The sequence below is a fragment of the Phyllosticta citribraziliensis genome (genome assembly GCF_038025025.1).
Source record: "Phyllosticta citribraziliensis strain CPC 17464 chromosome Unknown J3D65scaffold_7, whole genome shotgun sequence".
Taxonomy (NCBI): domain Eukaryota; kingdom Fungi; phylum Ascomycota; class Dothideomycetes; order Botryosphaeriales; family Phyllostictaceae; genus Phyllosticta; species Phyllosticta citribraziliensis.
The window spans coordinates 76,464-89,897 of NW_027117344.1; the positions used below are offsets into that span (position 1 = coordinate 76,464).

Sequence of the window (13,434 nt, forward strand, 5' to 3'; positions counted from 1 at the left end):
TTGCGCTGTTGGGATCTTATTTCTACAGTCTCCGGCAAAAGGCGCGTAAATCTAAAGATCCTTCAACAGCGATGATGCTGAATCGCACCACCAATCGTCCACGATGAGACCGATTTTCGCCCAAAGACAGCAAAAATGCTGCGACGCTCTTGGTCTCAGGGGCTTTTGGCGCGAGAGTAAATCGAAAGAAGAAAACCAAAGACAGACAAGTCACTTCTTCTCTTTCCAGATTGTTGCACACCACAAGTCCGTCGTCTTCTCCCTATGATAAGGCCGCAGACTCGCGGGAGGGATGTCGCTTGGAAGAGTGAGAAATGGTCTGGGTTTATATACCCCTGAGATCTTGAAACTCCGCATGTGCCGACATGTCAGCGAGCTTCTGATAGATCACAAGCACAACGCTCGGAGCTATATGTCCCATGACGCGGTCCTAGCTCTAGTAGCTCTTGTACTTCTCTTCCGTTATAAAAGCAGGTCCGTCACTTCCACTCAACTCATCAACAACGCAATTAAATCGGCAGAAATACCCAAAAAAGGACTAGATGACTGTCTCTCTTCCTTTAGGGCATGCTTCAATCGTCTTTCCTTTTCACTTTGTCCTGCGGTGGTTCCGTGACGCTCTCCAAGACCGACTGTTTTTGATTTGTCAAACTTGGCTTTTGCTTTCCTTTGAACGCTCACCATCATCATTAAATGACGGAGTCAATACCCAATTGCTTAAGATGAAGTCCGCCGCCGTCATCATTCAAGGGGGTTCAGTGCTTGGTTTATTCTGGATCTCATGCCACAGCGTCCAGCGGCTATGTAGGAAACCCAACAAAAAACAAACAGTTTTGGAGGTGTCTATGTCCTTTATTCTTGAGGATGGGATGCACCTCACTGATGATGGAACGGGGAAAGCTGAATCGAAGGAGAGAGACGGTTTTATACCTCGCGGAGCCGTCAAAAAAGCCCGGGCCAAGCCTCAAGAATCAGCTGCCAGCTCAGTAGAGCGAAAACGGAAGCATTTGAGTGTGCGCTACGGCAGGCAGGCAGGCAGGCAGGCAGGCAGGCAGGCAGGCGTCTTTCTTGGTATATAAAATGGTCGCTTCTGCCCTCCCCAGGGCTCATCATTGAAGATGCACCTTTCGTCAAGAGCGACATTCCTCGGCAACTGATACTGCTGTCCCGATCGAGCTCGAGAAAATTACTTTGTTTCTGTCCGCGTCCCCTGAGAGACTTTGAGTCCGCAGCTAGTGAATTTGATCTGGGCGACCGAAATCAAATTGCTCTCCATCTTTGACTTATGGTGCTGAGTAAAGTCAGGGGTAGATTGCAATGATCCGCAATATTATCACTTTTCCAATGCGTTCCTTAAAAGTTGAAACGCTGGCAACGGCGGCGAAACAGTGATCGAATCATCTGGGATTTGTCTATGTGAACAACTCAGCCAAACAGTTGACCAGGTTTTGAAGAGGTGACTTTTCGCACTCAAAGCGAACTTGTTTGGCAATGAGTGAGCAACCCCAGAGTTGAGAGCGCTTTTATACGCGGACGAAGTAGGTCACAAGCAAGAGAGCTGCAAGAGGAATCAGATGTCAGGAGCCAAAAGGGGCAGGGTAGGTCACACCGACTTGTCTCTGACGCCGAAGCCGCAGCTCGCTGCGCTTGTGATCGTGGCCCTAGGGGGTATAAAACCCGGTCCTTTCGCTCTGTCAAAGGAGTCGTCAGACAAGCTCCAGCGCATCTTCAGCCGCAACAAATGGTAGCTGAAAGACTGTGCTTGTTTCCGATGTCAAAGAGCATAGCACTTTGTTTGGCTGTTTCCGGCTGCGGAAATGACGGACTTTGGCCTTCTTTTGAAGAGCATAGGATTTTCAGGCGGCCTAGATTTCCTGTTTATCATTATTCCTTCTTGGAGGTCTTCATCATCAGAACAAAGAGCCTGTGACCTCAATGGCTCAACAAAGAGAAAAGAAACAACCCCACAAGAAAGCAAGCCAACCACCCACCCCAGCAAACCAAAAGAAAAAAGACAAAGTACGCTGAAAATCAAGCCAAGCACTCCACCCAGTAGGGTCCTCTCGGACATCTCTTTCAGCAAGGTCGCGGACTGCACTGCGAAGGAAATGCCAGAGCTCAGAAGAATGCGCGTCTTATACTCCGCCGCTGCACCTGCTCACGTGCCAAACAATGCCTCTCGACAAATGAGGGGAATTCTCGAGCACCAAGTCCCAGGAAGCACGTGCGTCGCTGTGCACATGGCCCCCTTACACGTCAACATGTCGAGTGCACTGGCGATATCGCTCGCCCACGGATGCACGACGCACTACAAAAGCCGCCGCGCCGCCCACAGTTCTGTCGTTAGAAAGCTTCTTCTGACAAGCGGAGAAGAACCTTCCAGCCTACCACTCTACTTGTGCGTTTGCGGTGAGTGGGTGGCACAGTGTGGTGATGGTTGGGTGTTGGGTTGCGGGGTTTTGGCGAGATGTGGGTAGGATGTAGGAATGGTGGTGAGGGATGAGAAATGTTGATGGGGATGAGGAATATGGTGTTGTGATGGTGAGGGATGGAAGTGCGGAGAAATGTAGAAGCGTTGTGTTGTCAGTAAGCGGCGGATTCAGGGGTACCCGGTGGACCGAGCGACAGAGAGGCTTCCCAGTACTTTATCTCGTTCGACCCAAGCACCAGAGTCTCATCTTCTTTTGTTGACAGCCATGGCCCATAAAGCGCAAGAACAGCGAGCGAGAAGCGCGCTCTTTATACCCCCACCTCCGCCTTTGCCGCCGCCTCCGGCGTCACTGACCTCGCCAGCCTCGGCGCACATGAGTTCCACTGCACGCCCGCATCTACCCAGCGCGCTTGTGACAGCTCTCTAGTTCTAGGAGTATAAAACCGTCACTCGACCCTCGCTTTTGACTCCTACACACCACCGAGTCCGCAGCAAGCAAACGCAGCAAGACGAAGGACCACTGCTTACTGTTGCGATGCGTTTTTTGCGCAATGAATGTTACTTGTGGCGTCTCTGCGTGGGACATGAGGACATGGCTGCGTTTGCATCTTAAGAGGTGATGGAGATGTTGTGTATGGTGCTGCGGTATGTCGGCGTCGCGTGATGGCGAGGAAAAGGGACGAGAATTCCGTTCAGGGGTAAGTGATTCCAGAGAGAAGTATTTCTCCGCAACAAATTGTCCGCAGCTCGACAACGAAGAAGAAAAATAATAGAAAGATGATGATGCGATGCAACGACATGGCATAGCGATGTAAATCAACCAGCTTTTAAGTCGGTTCAGCGAGCTCTCAGGCACAACGTACGGACAAAAACAACAAGAACGAAGCGAAGCAAAGCAAAGTCAGTCGTTTACTTCGCCGAAGGTCTCCCCCACCAGTGTAATGGAGACAACACTTCAGAGCCTGCAGGATTGCAGCTCGCTTGTCCACCACAATCGCTGGAGGAAAGAGAGAGATTTTATACCCTCGCAACGGAACCACATGCTAAAAAGCTCTGACCACCAGCAAGCCAGCACCACCTGCTTGTAGCCCAGGCTTGTGACTCGAATGCTGCACAGCCACGGCAGGCAACATCTAGATTCTAGACAGCAAGCTCGTGACGTCTGACAACTGACCCCATCAGCATGTGGCTGGCCCCAGCTTCTGCCCATGCTTCTCCCGCTCTCACTCCCTAGGGTATAAAACCTCCGCTCTCCCTCCCCTTTCACAGCGCGACAAGCAGGTGGAGGCGAGCTGAGCAGCCCTCAGATCTTCCAATCGAACTTGCCGCTCCATCTGTCACCATGTCACTTTCTGCCGGAACGGATTTCTCAGTTTCAACACACTTTTCCGCTCGTTTGTCCGCTCCGTCAGGGGCCGCGTAGAGCAGAGGAGAAGACGTGTTATCCCAAGCAGTTGTGAATGAGAGCGGCAGAGTGAAGTAATGCAGCGTCGCAGCGCCACGGCACCACGCTGCAAGTCCGCGTATCTGGGAAGCGCGAGACTGCCAATGGGGGAGTTGAGATACGCCGTGGCGCGCTCCAAACAGTGGACGAGGAATGCGACCACGCGGCACAGCGCACAAGTGGCCCAACGGCATAGCGGCGGTGCAGGCGTCTTGCTTTGCTCTGCGGAGGAGTGGGATGAGGAGGAAGAAGGAGGAGGGGAAAGGTGCGAGAGGCGCGGGTTTTATACCGTACCTCTCTCTGCTCTGTCAAACCACATGACCGACATTACTGCCAGCCAGCACCGCCAACCACTCCAACCCACTCCACTCCACTCCACTCCGCCCCGACGCTCTCCGACTCTCCGACCAAAAAAAGACAAGAACCAGGCCCACCCCACATGTTCCCGGCCGGCGGCCGGCTAGCTAGATAGGTTGGTCAATGTAGTGTTGAATCAGGTACCGTACACGCCGGGTTAGCCAGCGAAACAGACGACAGGCGCTAACCGCAAGAGGCAATATCGCGGCGAAGGGGAACGACGAAGCCGAACCGAAGCGAACGCCAGGAAAGCGAATCAAGGCAAATGCAATGCAAGTCGGCGAATCATCGCAAATGCCGCGGCTATTATGTGCGCGTACGCATGTACTGCTACAAGCCAGACAGACAGGGGGGCCGGAGACTCCAGGATGAAGCTTAGCAAGAGTGCGAGAAGGAAAGAGAAAAGGAAACACGTAAGTTAGACAAGGTGTGTATGTATAGATAGAGGTATGCATGTCATGCAGCAAGAGTCGTATATGTACAGCTCTAGAGTCTATGATGCAGACGGTTTCTAGGTGGATAGGTAGGTGAGGAGAAGGGGCCGAGGAAAGATGAGAAAGCCAACGCAGGCAGCCGGAGAGAGAGAAAGCGTCCATCCATGCCGCGCGCATTCGACCAACAGGGCAGGGGGTCGATCTTCAGACACAAGGAGATGACCGCGACCCTTAGTTTGATCCCCTGCGCGCTCGGCGACGAGATGCGGGTGCTCAGGTAATGCAAGTCGGAAGCTGTCCAGGCAGTCGAGGGGAGGTAGGAAGGTAGGAAAGCGGTCTGCCAACCGCACGTCGCACACGGGGTGAGCGTCGGTCAGCCCAGCAGGAAAGCCTTCATGCGCCCTCATCTCCGTGCCGTGCGGCGCCCCCGAAAAGCATGCCAGCCGCACGGCAGCCGTTGCTTTTTCGTGTGCAACGCCTCGTCGCCCCCCAAGAATAGCTCTCGACGGCCCGTGCTGGACGGCAGAAGAAGTGGGCAGATGCAAATACGGGCCGCACGCGCTCTACAGTTCCTTTTTCGTGGCGGAGCCGTTGAGCTGGGAGCGCTGCTCGCGCCGCACGACGAGCGGCATGGTGAAGAAGTTGGGCCAGTGCAGCTCGTAGTCGTCCTGCTTGTCGTTCAGGCAGTGTCTGAGCCAGATGCCCCAGACAATGTAAAAGTAGGCGCCGGTGCCCGTCATGAGGTGCCTAGCAAAGTTTCGTGTCAGCACGGCATGGGAAAAAGAAGCAAAGCCGCCAGCAAGCTGTTATTGGACGAGATTACTCACCACCAACCATGGCCTTCGAGAAGGAGGCCCCACGGCAGACCAATGTCTCTGCGCCACCGCCGCAGGTTGCCGCAGAACTCGTTGTCTAGGGTCCAGATGGCGAAGCCGCCCAGAAAGATGCCCAACCCACAAGCAACCATTTTCCACATTGTGTGGAGGATGTGGAGATCGCGCCTGTCGACGCGCAGCTTCTCGGAGCTGTCGTCCGGCTGCTCCCTGGCCTTGAGCGTCGGCCGCAGGCGCACCTCCATGACGTACATGCTCCGGAAGAGGACAACGGCGGTCAACAAAGCGTACATGTTTTGGTGAAAGGCCGGGTCTTGGAGGTAGTGGTAGTAGCCGGTGATGAAGGCGGCGAGGGCGACGAGGAAGAGGCCGAGCACCACGGCGTAGCGGCGCGACCTGCCGTAGGAAAAGGTGGCGTAAAACATGAGGCAGGTGGTGTAGATCATGGACAGCTCGTCGACCAGCTGCATGGGGTACTTGAGGGTTGCGTGGAAGAGGAACGAGCCGGTGCCGACCAACAGGTAGCCGGCAAAAGTAACGAGGAAGATGCGGTCATGGTCGTTGGCCAGGCAGTTGGCGATGCCCTTGGCGGCCAGGTACATGAACAGGACGTTGGTCAGGGTGTTGACAATCTCGGCGCTGTAGATGGTGGCGTAGTAATCCTGCAGAGGTGAGCGGTGGGCGGGGATTGGGGCATTGAGCATACCTCTTCGCACCAATTGAGGGTCGAGGTGACGGGAGACCAGTAGCCGTCACCAGCAGGTGGGTAGGGCACGGAAGGGAGCCATTCGGGCATGGTGGGAGAGGGGGAGGGAGGGATGGAGATGGAGGATCAGCCCACGCAGGATGGTGTTTTGCTGTGGGCGGACAGAGCGGGATACGAGGGAGGGGAGGTGAGGTGGTTAGGCGGCGTGGGCAGTGCGGAGCACATTTGTCATGGCGGGGGAGCGACGAGCATTGCGTCAGAGGAGAAGGCTGGGCCTGGGGTGGACGGTGATGGAGACAATTTTTGATTTTCTCCCCTTCGTTTCGTTTCGAGCGATAGGGCGATAGAGCGATAGAGAGGCAGAGGCCAAGGCGAAACAGCGCGCGGGAGCTAACTCTTAGACAGAGTGTCGCTGTTGGGCTGACGAATCACATGGATGCGCTCTTGGGCTCCAGCTGATGATCTGCGCCCCGGGCCGAACGTAAATCCATCCTCCGCTCCGCTCCGCTCCGATTCCCCATTTGGTCACCCGGACAGGACAGACAGGACCCTCATCAAGTGACACCCGACTACTACACCCAACTCCGCTGCACCCAACCTCCTCGCCTCAATCCACCATGGCCATTCCAAACGAGGCCCTGGCCAAGGTGCGTCACCCATTTGCGTCGCCATGACCCGTGTTGATGCCCGCAGCTCCTCCAAGAAATCGAGCAAAAGGCGACCTTCTCGCAGCAGCAGATTGGCCTCGTCAAGGCCCAGATCACGGCAAAGGCCCGCGAGCAGCGCATGCTTCAGCTGACCACCACCGAGGTCGACTCGTTGCCCACCGACACTAGGGTCTACGAGGGCGTCGGCAAGATGTAAGCACCCACTTTTCTCCATTGGCCAGGTCACACCCACTCACTCACTCACTCGCGCCTCTCCAGGTTCGTCCTGACCCCCACCCATGAGGTCAAGCAGCGGCTGGCAAACGAGGGCGAGGAGCTCAAGTCGGACACGACCAACTTGGAAAAGAAGCTGCACTACCTGGAGACGACGCTCAAAAATAGCCGCGACAACTTTGAGCAGCTCCTCCAAGCCGGCTCCAGGTCCTGAAAAAGCAGGCTTCCGCCGACCTGAGTGCCACCAAGACAGCCAGCCAGCCAGCCATTCTAGCCCCCATCTCTAGCCCGCGCCACGCCCAACGGTAGCAATAATATCACCACCAACAATCCAATCACTTGCTCCCAAATCCGCCAACGGCCAAACCGACCGCTGCTTACCCCCCAAAATGACGACGCCAGAGAGCCGCGCGCATGTACCTCCTGTCTGGCCACACAGAGCGCACCGCACCACGGCAATCTGTCGCATCCATCTGACGTGCAGCCCTGAATGCCTCGAGCTCTCCACCCCTGTCTCGCAGCTCCAGGCAGCTTCAGCCCTCCTGCACCATGATTAAAATCAGCCTGCACTGCGTGATGCCCTCGTCCTCAGTCATCAGCCTCCCTGTCTTTATCACTCGTCCTCGTCACGCTCTTTGCCCTGCCTGTCCGGTGACCGGTTCCTGTTCCTCTCCAGCCATCCAAACAAGACCCAAACTATTTGCCTCTTCCCGTTCCTGCCACAACCTTCGTCGACCTCTAGTGCTGACGCTTGCCGCTGTCTTTTAACCCGTCTCCGCACCCTTGTCGCCAACAACACCGCAACCATGGCCCACCACTTTGATCTAGAGTACGACTCACCAGGCCCAGGCTTTGGCGCCCGCCATGTCGCCCCAGGCCGCTTTCGAAACGCCCCTCGCAACGACTTTCTCTCCCCAAACGTCCGGCACGAGTACCACGTTTCTACCGGAGGGGGTATACGCCGCAGCCGCAGCACCGGCACCAGACCAGTCCCAAACATCCAAATCTTCAACCACCTCGAGCAGGATGCGCACCCGCGCTTCGACGCCACGGCCAACGCTCGCGCCTCGCCGCCCCGCACTCCCCGTGGTCGCGTCATGGAGGACGAGTGGGCCGAACACGCCCATCGCAGTCCTAGCAGAGGCCGCCTATTCCACGACCACCTCCATCATCACGACCACTTTCGATTCGGCGAGTCGCCCGAGAATCGCGCAACCCAGGTCGCTCTTCAAGACCAGCGCATCCGCGACCTCGAAGAAAGGCTGCGGCGTGAGAATGAAGAAGAGCTTCTCCGGATGAAGTACGACAACGAGCTCTTGCGCGATAAGCGGGAGCGCGAGGAAGAGGACGAGCTCATTAGGAGACGCATCGAACTCCAGATGCTCAAGGACAAGGTCAAGCGGGAAGAGGAAGAGTCGCGAATCCGTCACGAGGAAGAAAGACTGAAAGACAAGTACGAGAGGCAACGTTGCGAGGCGGATCGCAAGCGTCAGGAGCACGAACGTGAGCTTAAGCAAATCAAGGAGGACGCAATCCGAAAGGAAAAGGAGCGCATCGAAAAGGAGGACGCGGCGCAAAAGGCGGCGGCCGAAGAGTGGGAGCGCCGCAAAGACGCAGCCAAGAAGAAGGAGGACGAGAAGAGGGCCAGGGCACTGCTGGAGTGGCAGATGGAGGAAAAGAAGAAGCAAGAGGCAGCCGCCGAGGCTGCAAAGAAGGCTGCCGAGGAAAAGAAGCGCCTGATTGAAGACCACGAGCGACAAGTCGCCCTTCAGGCCAAGGAAGAGGCCGAAAAGAAGCAGCGCATCATCGACCAGTGGCACAAGGACAAGAAGGAAGCGGCAGAAAAGGCCAAGGCAGCTGAAGAGGCACTCAAAGCCAAAATGGCCAAGGATGCGGCAGAGGCAGCAGAAAAAGCCAAGAAGGAGGAGGAAGAGTACGAACGCAAGCGGCTGGCCAAGATTGAAAAGGAGAAGAAGGAGAAGCAGGAAGCAGACGAGAAGTTTGAAAAGGAGATGCACGAGCGTCTGCACAAGCTGGGCCTTTCCGAAGACCAGATCCAGCACATGATCAAGGGAGAAAAGGCCAAAAACACGCACCTGACGATTGTCCCCGCACACAGGAACGGGGTGCCGACGTACATCAAGATTCACAAGAACCACATCGAGGTGGCGACGTTGACGTACTTTGGGCTGCCGTGGGAGTGGGATAGGGTGAGTCTCCTGTTTTCTCGAACAAGACGTCTGCTAACCTTTCCAGTCCGACAACGACTACATCATCATCCTCAAGGAAATGGACCACCGCGAGACGGAGGTGCTGTTTGAGCACACCAAGGCGCTGCGGCGCCGCACGACGCTCACCATCGAGGAGCGGCCGCGGGCGTCGGGCAAGCCGGAGCTGATGTGGGTGAGGCGGCGCGGGCGCAGCAAGAGCGCCGTCCGCAACATTCACATCAAGGACACGTGGTTTTAGAGTGATGGTTTGGAGCTGGATGGTGTTCTTCTTCTCTTCATTCGTGGGGATGGAACTTGGGTAGACTGACACTAGGGGTTCTAATGGCGTTGATGTGGTTTTGATTTTCTTACTATACCACTGTTGAATCAGAATGTTCTGACTGGAATACTTGTGGCTGCTCCATAAGCGACATGCATGTCTTGGTTCCGTTACTGATTGCATGTGTCTGGATTGGGGACGATGGCCCGCGGGAGTGGGTGGACCTGAGGGATTGATTGACGGGCGCGCACGGACGGGGCCCGAACATGACGCAGACGACTGCGGGCGGCCGGGCTTATCCGACGTCAACTGGTTGGCCCGCGACGCCCAAACACCAAACATTCTTCTACCGCTTCGCTCTCTGCCCGCCATGTCAGCTTAAACCTCTCGCCCACCTTCATTTCCTTATTTCTGCTCCCAATTGATGCCAGAACGGTCATGTCCGATGGCAGCCGCTCGCGCTCGTCGTCTTCCTGTAAGTCGATTCCGCCCGTACATGAAGAGAGAAAAAAAGAAAAAAGCCCACATGTACCTACATAGCTTCAGTCCCGCTGCACGAGCACCGACCGCATTTCCCCACTCCCCCATACATACACATCGCTCGACTAACACCACATCTCCGCAGTCCACTTCCTCGCAGGTCTGACGTCGGGCCTCACGTCGGCCATCCTGCTCCAGCCCGCCGACCTGCTCAAAACGCGCGTGCAGCAGTCGCGCGCCACGACGCTGCGCTCGACGCTGCGCGCCATCGCCGCCGGCCCGCATCCCATCCGCTCGCTCTGGCGCGGCACGGTGCCGTCGGCGCTGCGGACGGGCTTCGGCTCCGCGCTGTACTTCACGACGCTGAATGCGCTGCGGACGCGCGTGGCGGCGGCCGCGGCGGCGGGCAGGCTGCAGAACAGCGTCGCCAACACCACGGTCAAGAATGGCGGCACGCGGCCAAACGGCGGGGGCGGCGGTGGGAGCAGCTCGTCCTCGTCCTCATCCTCCCTCCCCAGGCTCAGCGCAACAGCCAACCTGCTGACCGGCGCCCTCGCCCGCGCCGGCGCCGGCTTCGTCATGATGCCCATCACGGTGCTCAAGGTGCGGTTCGAGAGCAGCCTGTACGCGTACACTTCGCTCGCGTCGGCGGGGCTGGACATTGCGCGGCGCGAAGGGCTGCGCGGCTTCTTTGCCGGCTTTGGCGCCACGGCGGTGCGCGACGCGCCGTATGCCGGGCTGTACGTCCTGTTCTATGAGGAGTGCAAGCGGCGGCTGGGCGCGTTTGCTGCGCCCTCATCTTCTCCACCATCGAGTCCTTCGAACACGGACGCCGCCGCCCCCTCCCCCTCACCGACGCCCCTGCCCATCCCCGCCTCCACGGCCGCCTCCGTCCACTTCGTCTCCGCCATCCTGGCCGCCGGCCTCGGCACCGCGCTCACCAACCCGTTCGACGCCATCAAGACGCGGCTGCAGCTGCTGCCGGCGCGCTACAAGCACATGGGGCAGGCGGCGCGGCTGATGCTGCGCGAGGAGGGCGTGCGCAGCCTGTTCGACGGGCTGGCGCTGCGCATGGCGCGCAAGGCCGTCAGCAGCGCGCTGGCGTGGACGCTGTATGAGGAGTTTGTTCGGCGCGCGGAGAGGGCGTGGAGGGTTGCTGAGGGGGAGAGGGAGGGGTTGTAGGAGGGGCGGTTTCTGTGGGATGGGATGGGATGGGATGGGCGGACGGATTGCTATGGCGCTGGATGGACGGCGTTGGTGGGCTCTTCTCTTTCCTCAAAAATAGCTGGACGGCGTCTGAGAGCAGAACGCGAGGCATAGAGACGTATACCACTCAGAAATACATGTACATCATTCACTCTTTCGGGATTGGCATTCAAGCTGCGTGCGAAGGATGATTGATTGACCCGTGATGGAGACGATGCGGGAGAGGGAAGGAAAGTCTATGTATGGATGCATGGAGGGTGGGTATACGTGGGACGACCTATGAACCAAGAAGAAGAAGAGGAAGAAGAAGAGGAAGAAGAAAGAGCAAGAGATGCAGAGAGCAGAGAGGCGCACCATAGCTCAAGACGACCAGAGCCAGAAGCCAGCCTACTTCTCATCCCGCCTTCTCGTCCTCGTCTTCTTCCCCTGCACGACGCCCTCCTCCTCCTCCTCCTCCTTTCCCTTGACCAAATCCTCCGTAAGGCCCCACTCCTCCTTGTCAACCCAATCCTCGCCGTCGCTCATCTCGCCGACGTGCCCTTCCGCCCTGGTCCACTTGAGGACGAGCCGGCGCTTGCGGTCCGCCTCCATGAGCCCCGTGTACAGCGCGCGCGTCTGCCGCACCACCTCCTCCTGCTTCTGGATGTACATGAGCAGCCAGTTGCGCGTCTCGTCGGCGTCCTGCGCCGGCAGCCCCATGTCGCGGTCGACGAGGTTGTCGAAGGGGAATTGGAAGAGCGGGTGGATGAAGGGCGCTGACGAGGCGGCCGAGGGCGAGTGCAGCCGCGGCGAGTTGGGCGAGGACGAGGTTGAGTTGGCCTGCGCCCGTGCCCGTGTCGTCATGCGCCGCAGCAGCGTGTTTTGGCTGGCTGTTTCGTCGCCGTCTTCCGAGTGCGGTGCGCCGTTGGCTCGCTCTGCTGCGTCGACCTCCATCGTGTCTTGCTCTGCCGGTTTCGACGCTTCTCCGTTCGTCGCTGCGTCTTCGTCTACGGTCCCGGCGTCTGGCAGCTCTTCTGCTGGCTCGCCAGCTTCAGTCCCGTTTGGATGAGTGCCATTTGGTCGCGTCGAGTCGCCCATTTGTACGTCCTCTGCAACCTTTGCGTCATGGTCTGTCCGCGCGGTCCCCGGGAGTGCGCCTGTCGAATTGTCGTCTGGTATTTGCAGCTCCTCCCAGTTGCCGTCGAACGACCCCGACGCTGACGCTGGTCCATTCACAATCTCCCGATCGTAGGAAGTCTCCATTGCCCCCACCGGCAGCCATGCATCGTCGCCTAGCAGCTTTTGAAAGATCGACTTGGTCTTCCAGAGGCTCTCTTGTTCCCTTTGTAGTACGTCTCTCGCGTTGCGGGCTAGCTCGGTAATGTGTGTAGAGTAGTAGGGTATCGACATGGACGGGTGGGTGGAGAGGTCGGCGGCCGAATTCAAAGGCGCGAGGAGTTCTGGTCCGTTAGCTTCGCCGTGGTGGTGGTGTGCGAACATACCTTCGAGCCGAATGTCTCCATACGGATTCTCGTCAGCCAGAGAGCCGTCGATCGAATCATCGTCGTCGAGGTCCGGTTCAATTTCGTCGCCGTCCTCGTCAATGAGAGGGGGATTCCGGCTGATGATGTGCCGCTCATACCCAGCATGTTCAATCTTGGCCTGGTGCTTTTAGCTGCCGCCCAGCTGGTGCATCGTGGAATCCCACCTTTTTGTAGACGGATCGCCCGTTGTCGAGGATCGAGTGTGGGAGCGGGGCCTTGCGCTTCAGCTTGTGCTGGATGGAGCGAGCGATTTCGGCGGGTGAGTCGTCCTCGTCGGAAGCTGCGCGTGTGAGCTGGCTGAAAGCGACAAGAGGACGGACTGACCTTCATATCGCGCCAGGACCTTCTTCATGCCGGTAATGGTCTCGGCGAAGAGGAGTTGCTGTCCTGCCATGGTCGATCCGGCGAGCAGGGAGACGGTAGGAGAGAAGCTCAGAAGGGCGGTAGGTGAGGACTGGAACGAACGCGACAGACGTGATGCGCGTGGAGAAGTTGAAGAGAGTCTTGGTGCGGAGGGAGCGAAAGCGCTGGACAGGGTTCCGTCTGTCCCATTCACCTGGGCGACGTCAACGTCGGCCAAAGAATTAGCGGCCGCCGACCGGCCCGAAAGTGCGCCAACACCGGCGTCCGAGGGGCCACGACTTAAGCT

The 13,434-nt window shown here is 57.7% G+C and overlaps 7 protein-coding genes across 7 annotated transcripts; 3 read left to right on the forward strand and 4 right to left on the reverse strand.

Annotated features, from left to right (window-relative positions):
- Positions 1 to 1,713: 1,713 nt before the first annotated feature.
- On the reverse strand, positions 1,714 to 2,168 carry J3D65DRAFT_626164 (uncharacterized protein). The gene has a single exon (XM_066800408.1). The coding sequence runs from the start codon at positions 2,069 to 2,071 to the stop codon at positions 1,775 to 1,777; it is 297 nt and encodes a 98-aa protein (XP_066654171.1). The 5' UTR covers positions 2,072 to 2,168; the 3' UTR covers positions 1,714 to 1,774.
- A 2,036-nt stretch (positions 2,169 to 4,204) lies between these two features.
- J3D65DRAFT_388578 (uncharacterized protein) lies at positions 4,205 to 5,036 on the reverse strand. The gene has a single exon (XM_066795825.1). It carries the CDS (start codon positions 4,841 to 4,843, stop codon positions 4,340 to 4,342), a length of 504 nt encoding a protein of 167 aa, XP_066654172.1. The 5' UTR covers positions 4,844 to 5,036; the 3' UTR covers positions 4,205 to 4,339.
- Positions 5,037 to 5,229: 193 nt separating this feature from the next.
- Positions 5,230 to 6,295, reverse strand: J3D65DRAFT_646155 (ceramidase; the record flags this gene model as incomplete). Its single annotated transcript, XM_066802261.1, has 3 exons — positions 5,230 to 5,413; positions 5,494 to 6,161; positions 6,206 to 6,295. 3 exons carry the CDS (start codon positions 6,293 to 6,295, stop codon positions 5,230 to 5,232), a joined length of 942 nt encoding a protein of 313 aa, XP_066654173.1.
- A 440-nt stretch (positions 6,296 to 6,735) lies between these two features.
- On the forward strand, positions 6,736 to 7,682 carry J3D65DRAFT_626173 (prefoldin subunit 1). Its single transcript, XM_066800409.1, has 3 exons — positions 6,736 to 6,852; positions 6,899 to 7,065; positions 7,132 to 7,682. The coding sequence occupies exons 1-3, from the start codon at positions 6,823 to 6,825 to the stop codon at positions 7,298 to 7,300; spliced, it is 366 nt and encodes a 121-aa protein (XP_066654174.1). The 5' UTR covers positions 6,736 to 6,822; the 3' UTR covers positions 7,301 to 7,682.
- J3D65DRAFT_697416 (uncharacterized protein) lies at positions 7,469 to 9,555 on the forward strand (the record flags this gene model as incomplete). The annotated part of the gene is made up of 2 exons (XM_066804045.1): positions 7,469 to 9,296; positions 9,343 to 9,555. Exons 1-2 carry the CDS (start codon positions 7,893 to 7,895, stop codon positions 9,553 to 9,555), a joined length of 1,617 nt encoding a protein of 538 aa, XP_066654175.1. The 5' UTR covers positions 7,469 to 7,892.
- A 65-nt stretch (positions 9,556 to 9,620) lies between these two features.
- On the forward strand, positions 9,621 to 11,444 carry J3D65DRAFT_388603 (solute carrier family 25 member 38). The gene is made up of 2 exons (XM_066795826.1): positions 9,621 to 10,051; positions 10,202 to 11,444. The coding sequence occupies exons 1-2, from the start codon at positions 10,015 to 10,017 to the stop codon at positions 11,236 to 11,238; spliced, it is 1,074 nt and encodes a 357-aa protein (XP_066654176.1). The 5' UTR covers positions 9,621 to 10,014; the 3' UTR covers positions 11,239 to 11,444.
- On the reverse strand, positions 11,399 to 13,331 carry J3D65DRAFT_626178 (RXT2-like protein). Its single transcript, XM_066800410.1, has 4 exons — positions 13,110 to 13,331; positions 12,950 to 13,065; positions 12,744 to 12,903; positions 11,399 to 12,701 (listed from the first exon to the last, which is right to left on the reverse strand). Exons 1-4 carry the CDS (start codon positions 13,177 to 13,179, stop codon positions 11,650 to 11,652), a joined length of 1,398 nt encoding a protein of 465 aa, XP_066654177.1. The 5' UTR covers positions 13,180 to 13,331; the 3' UTR covers positions 11,399 to 11,649.
- Positions 13,332 to 13,434: the final 103 nt, after the last annotated feature.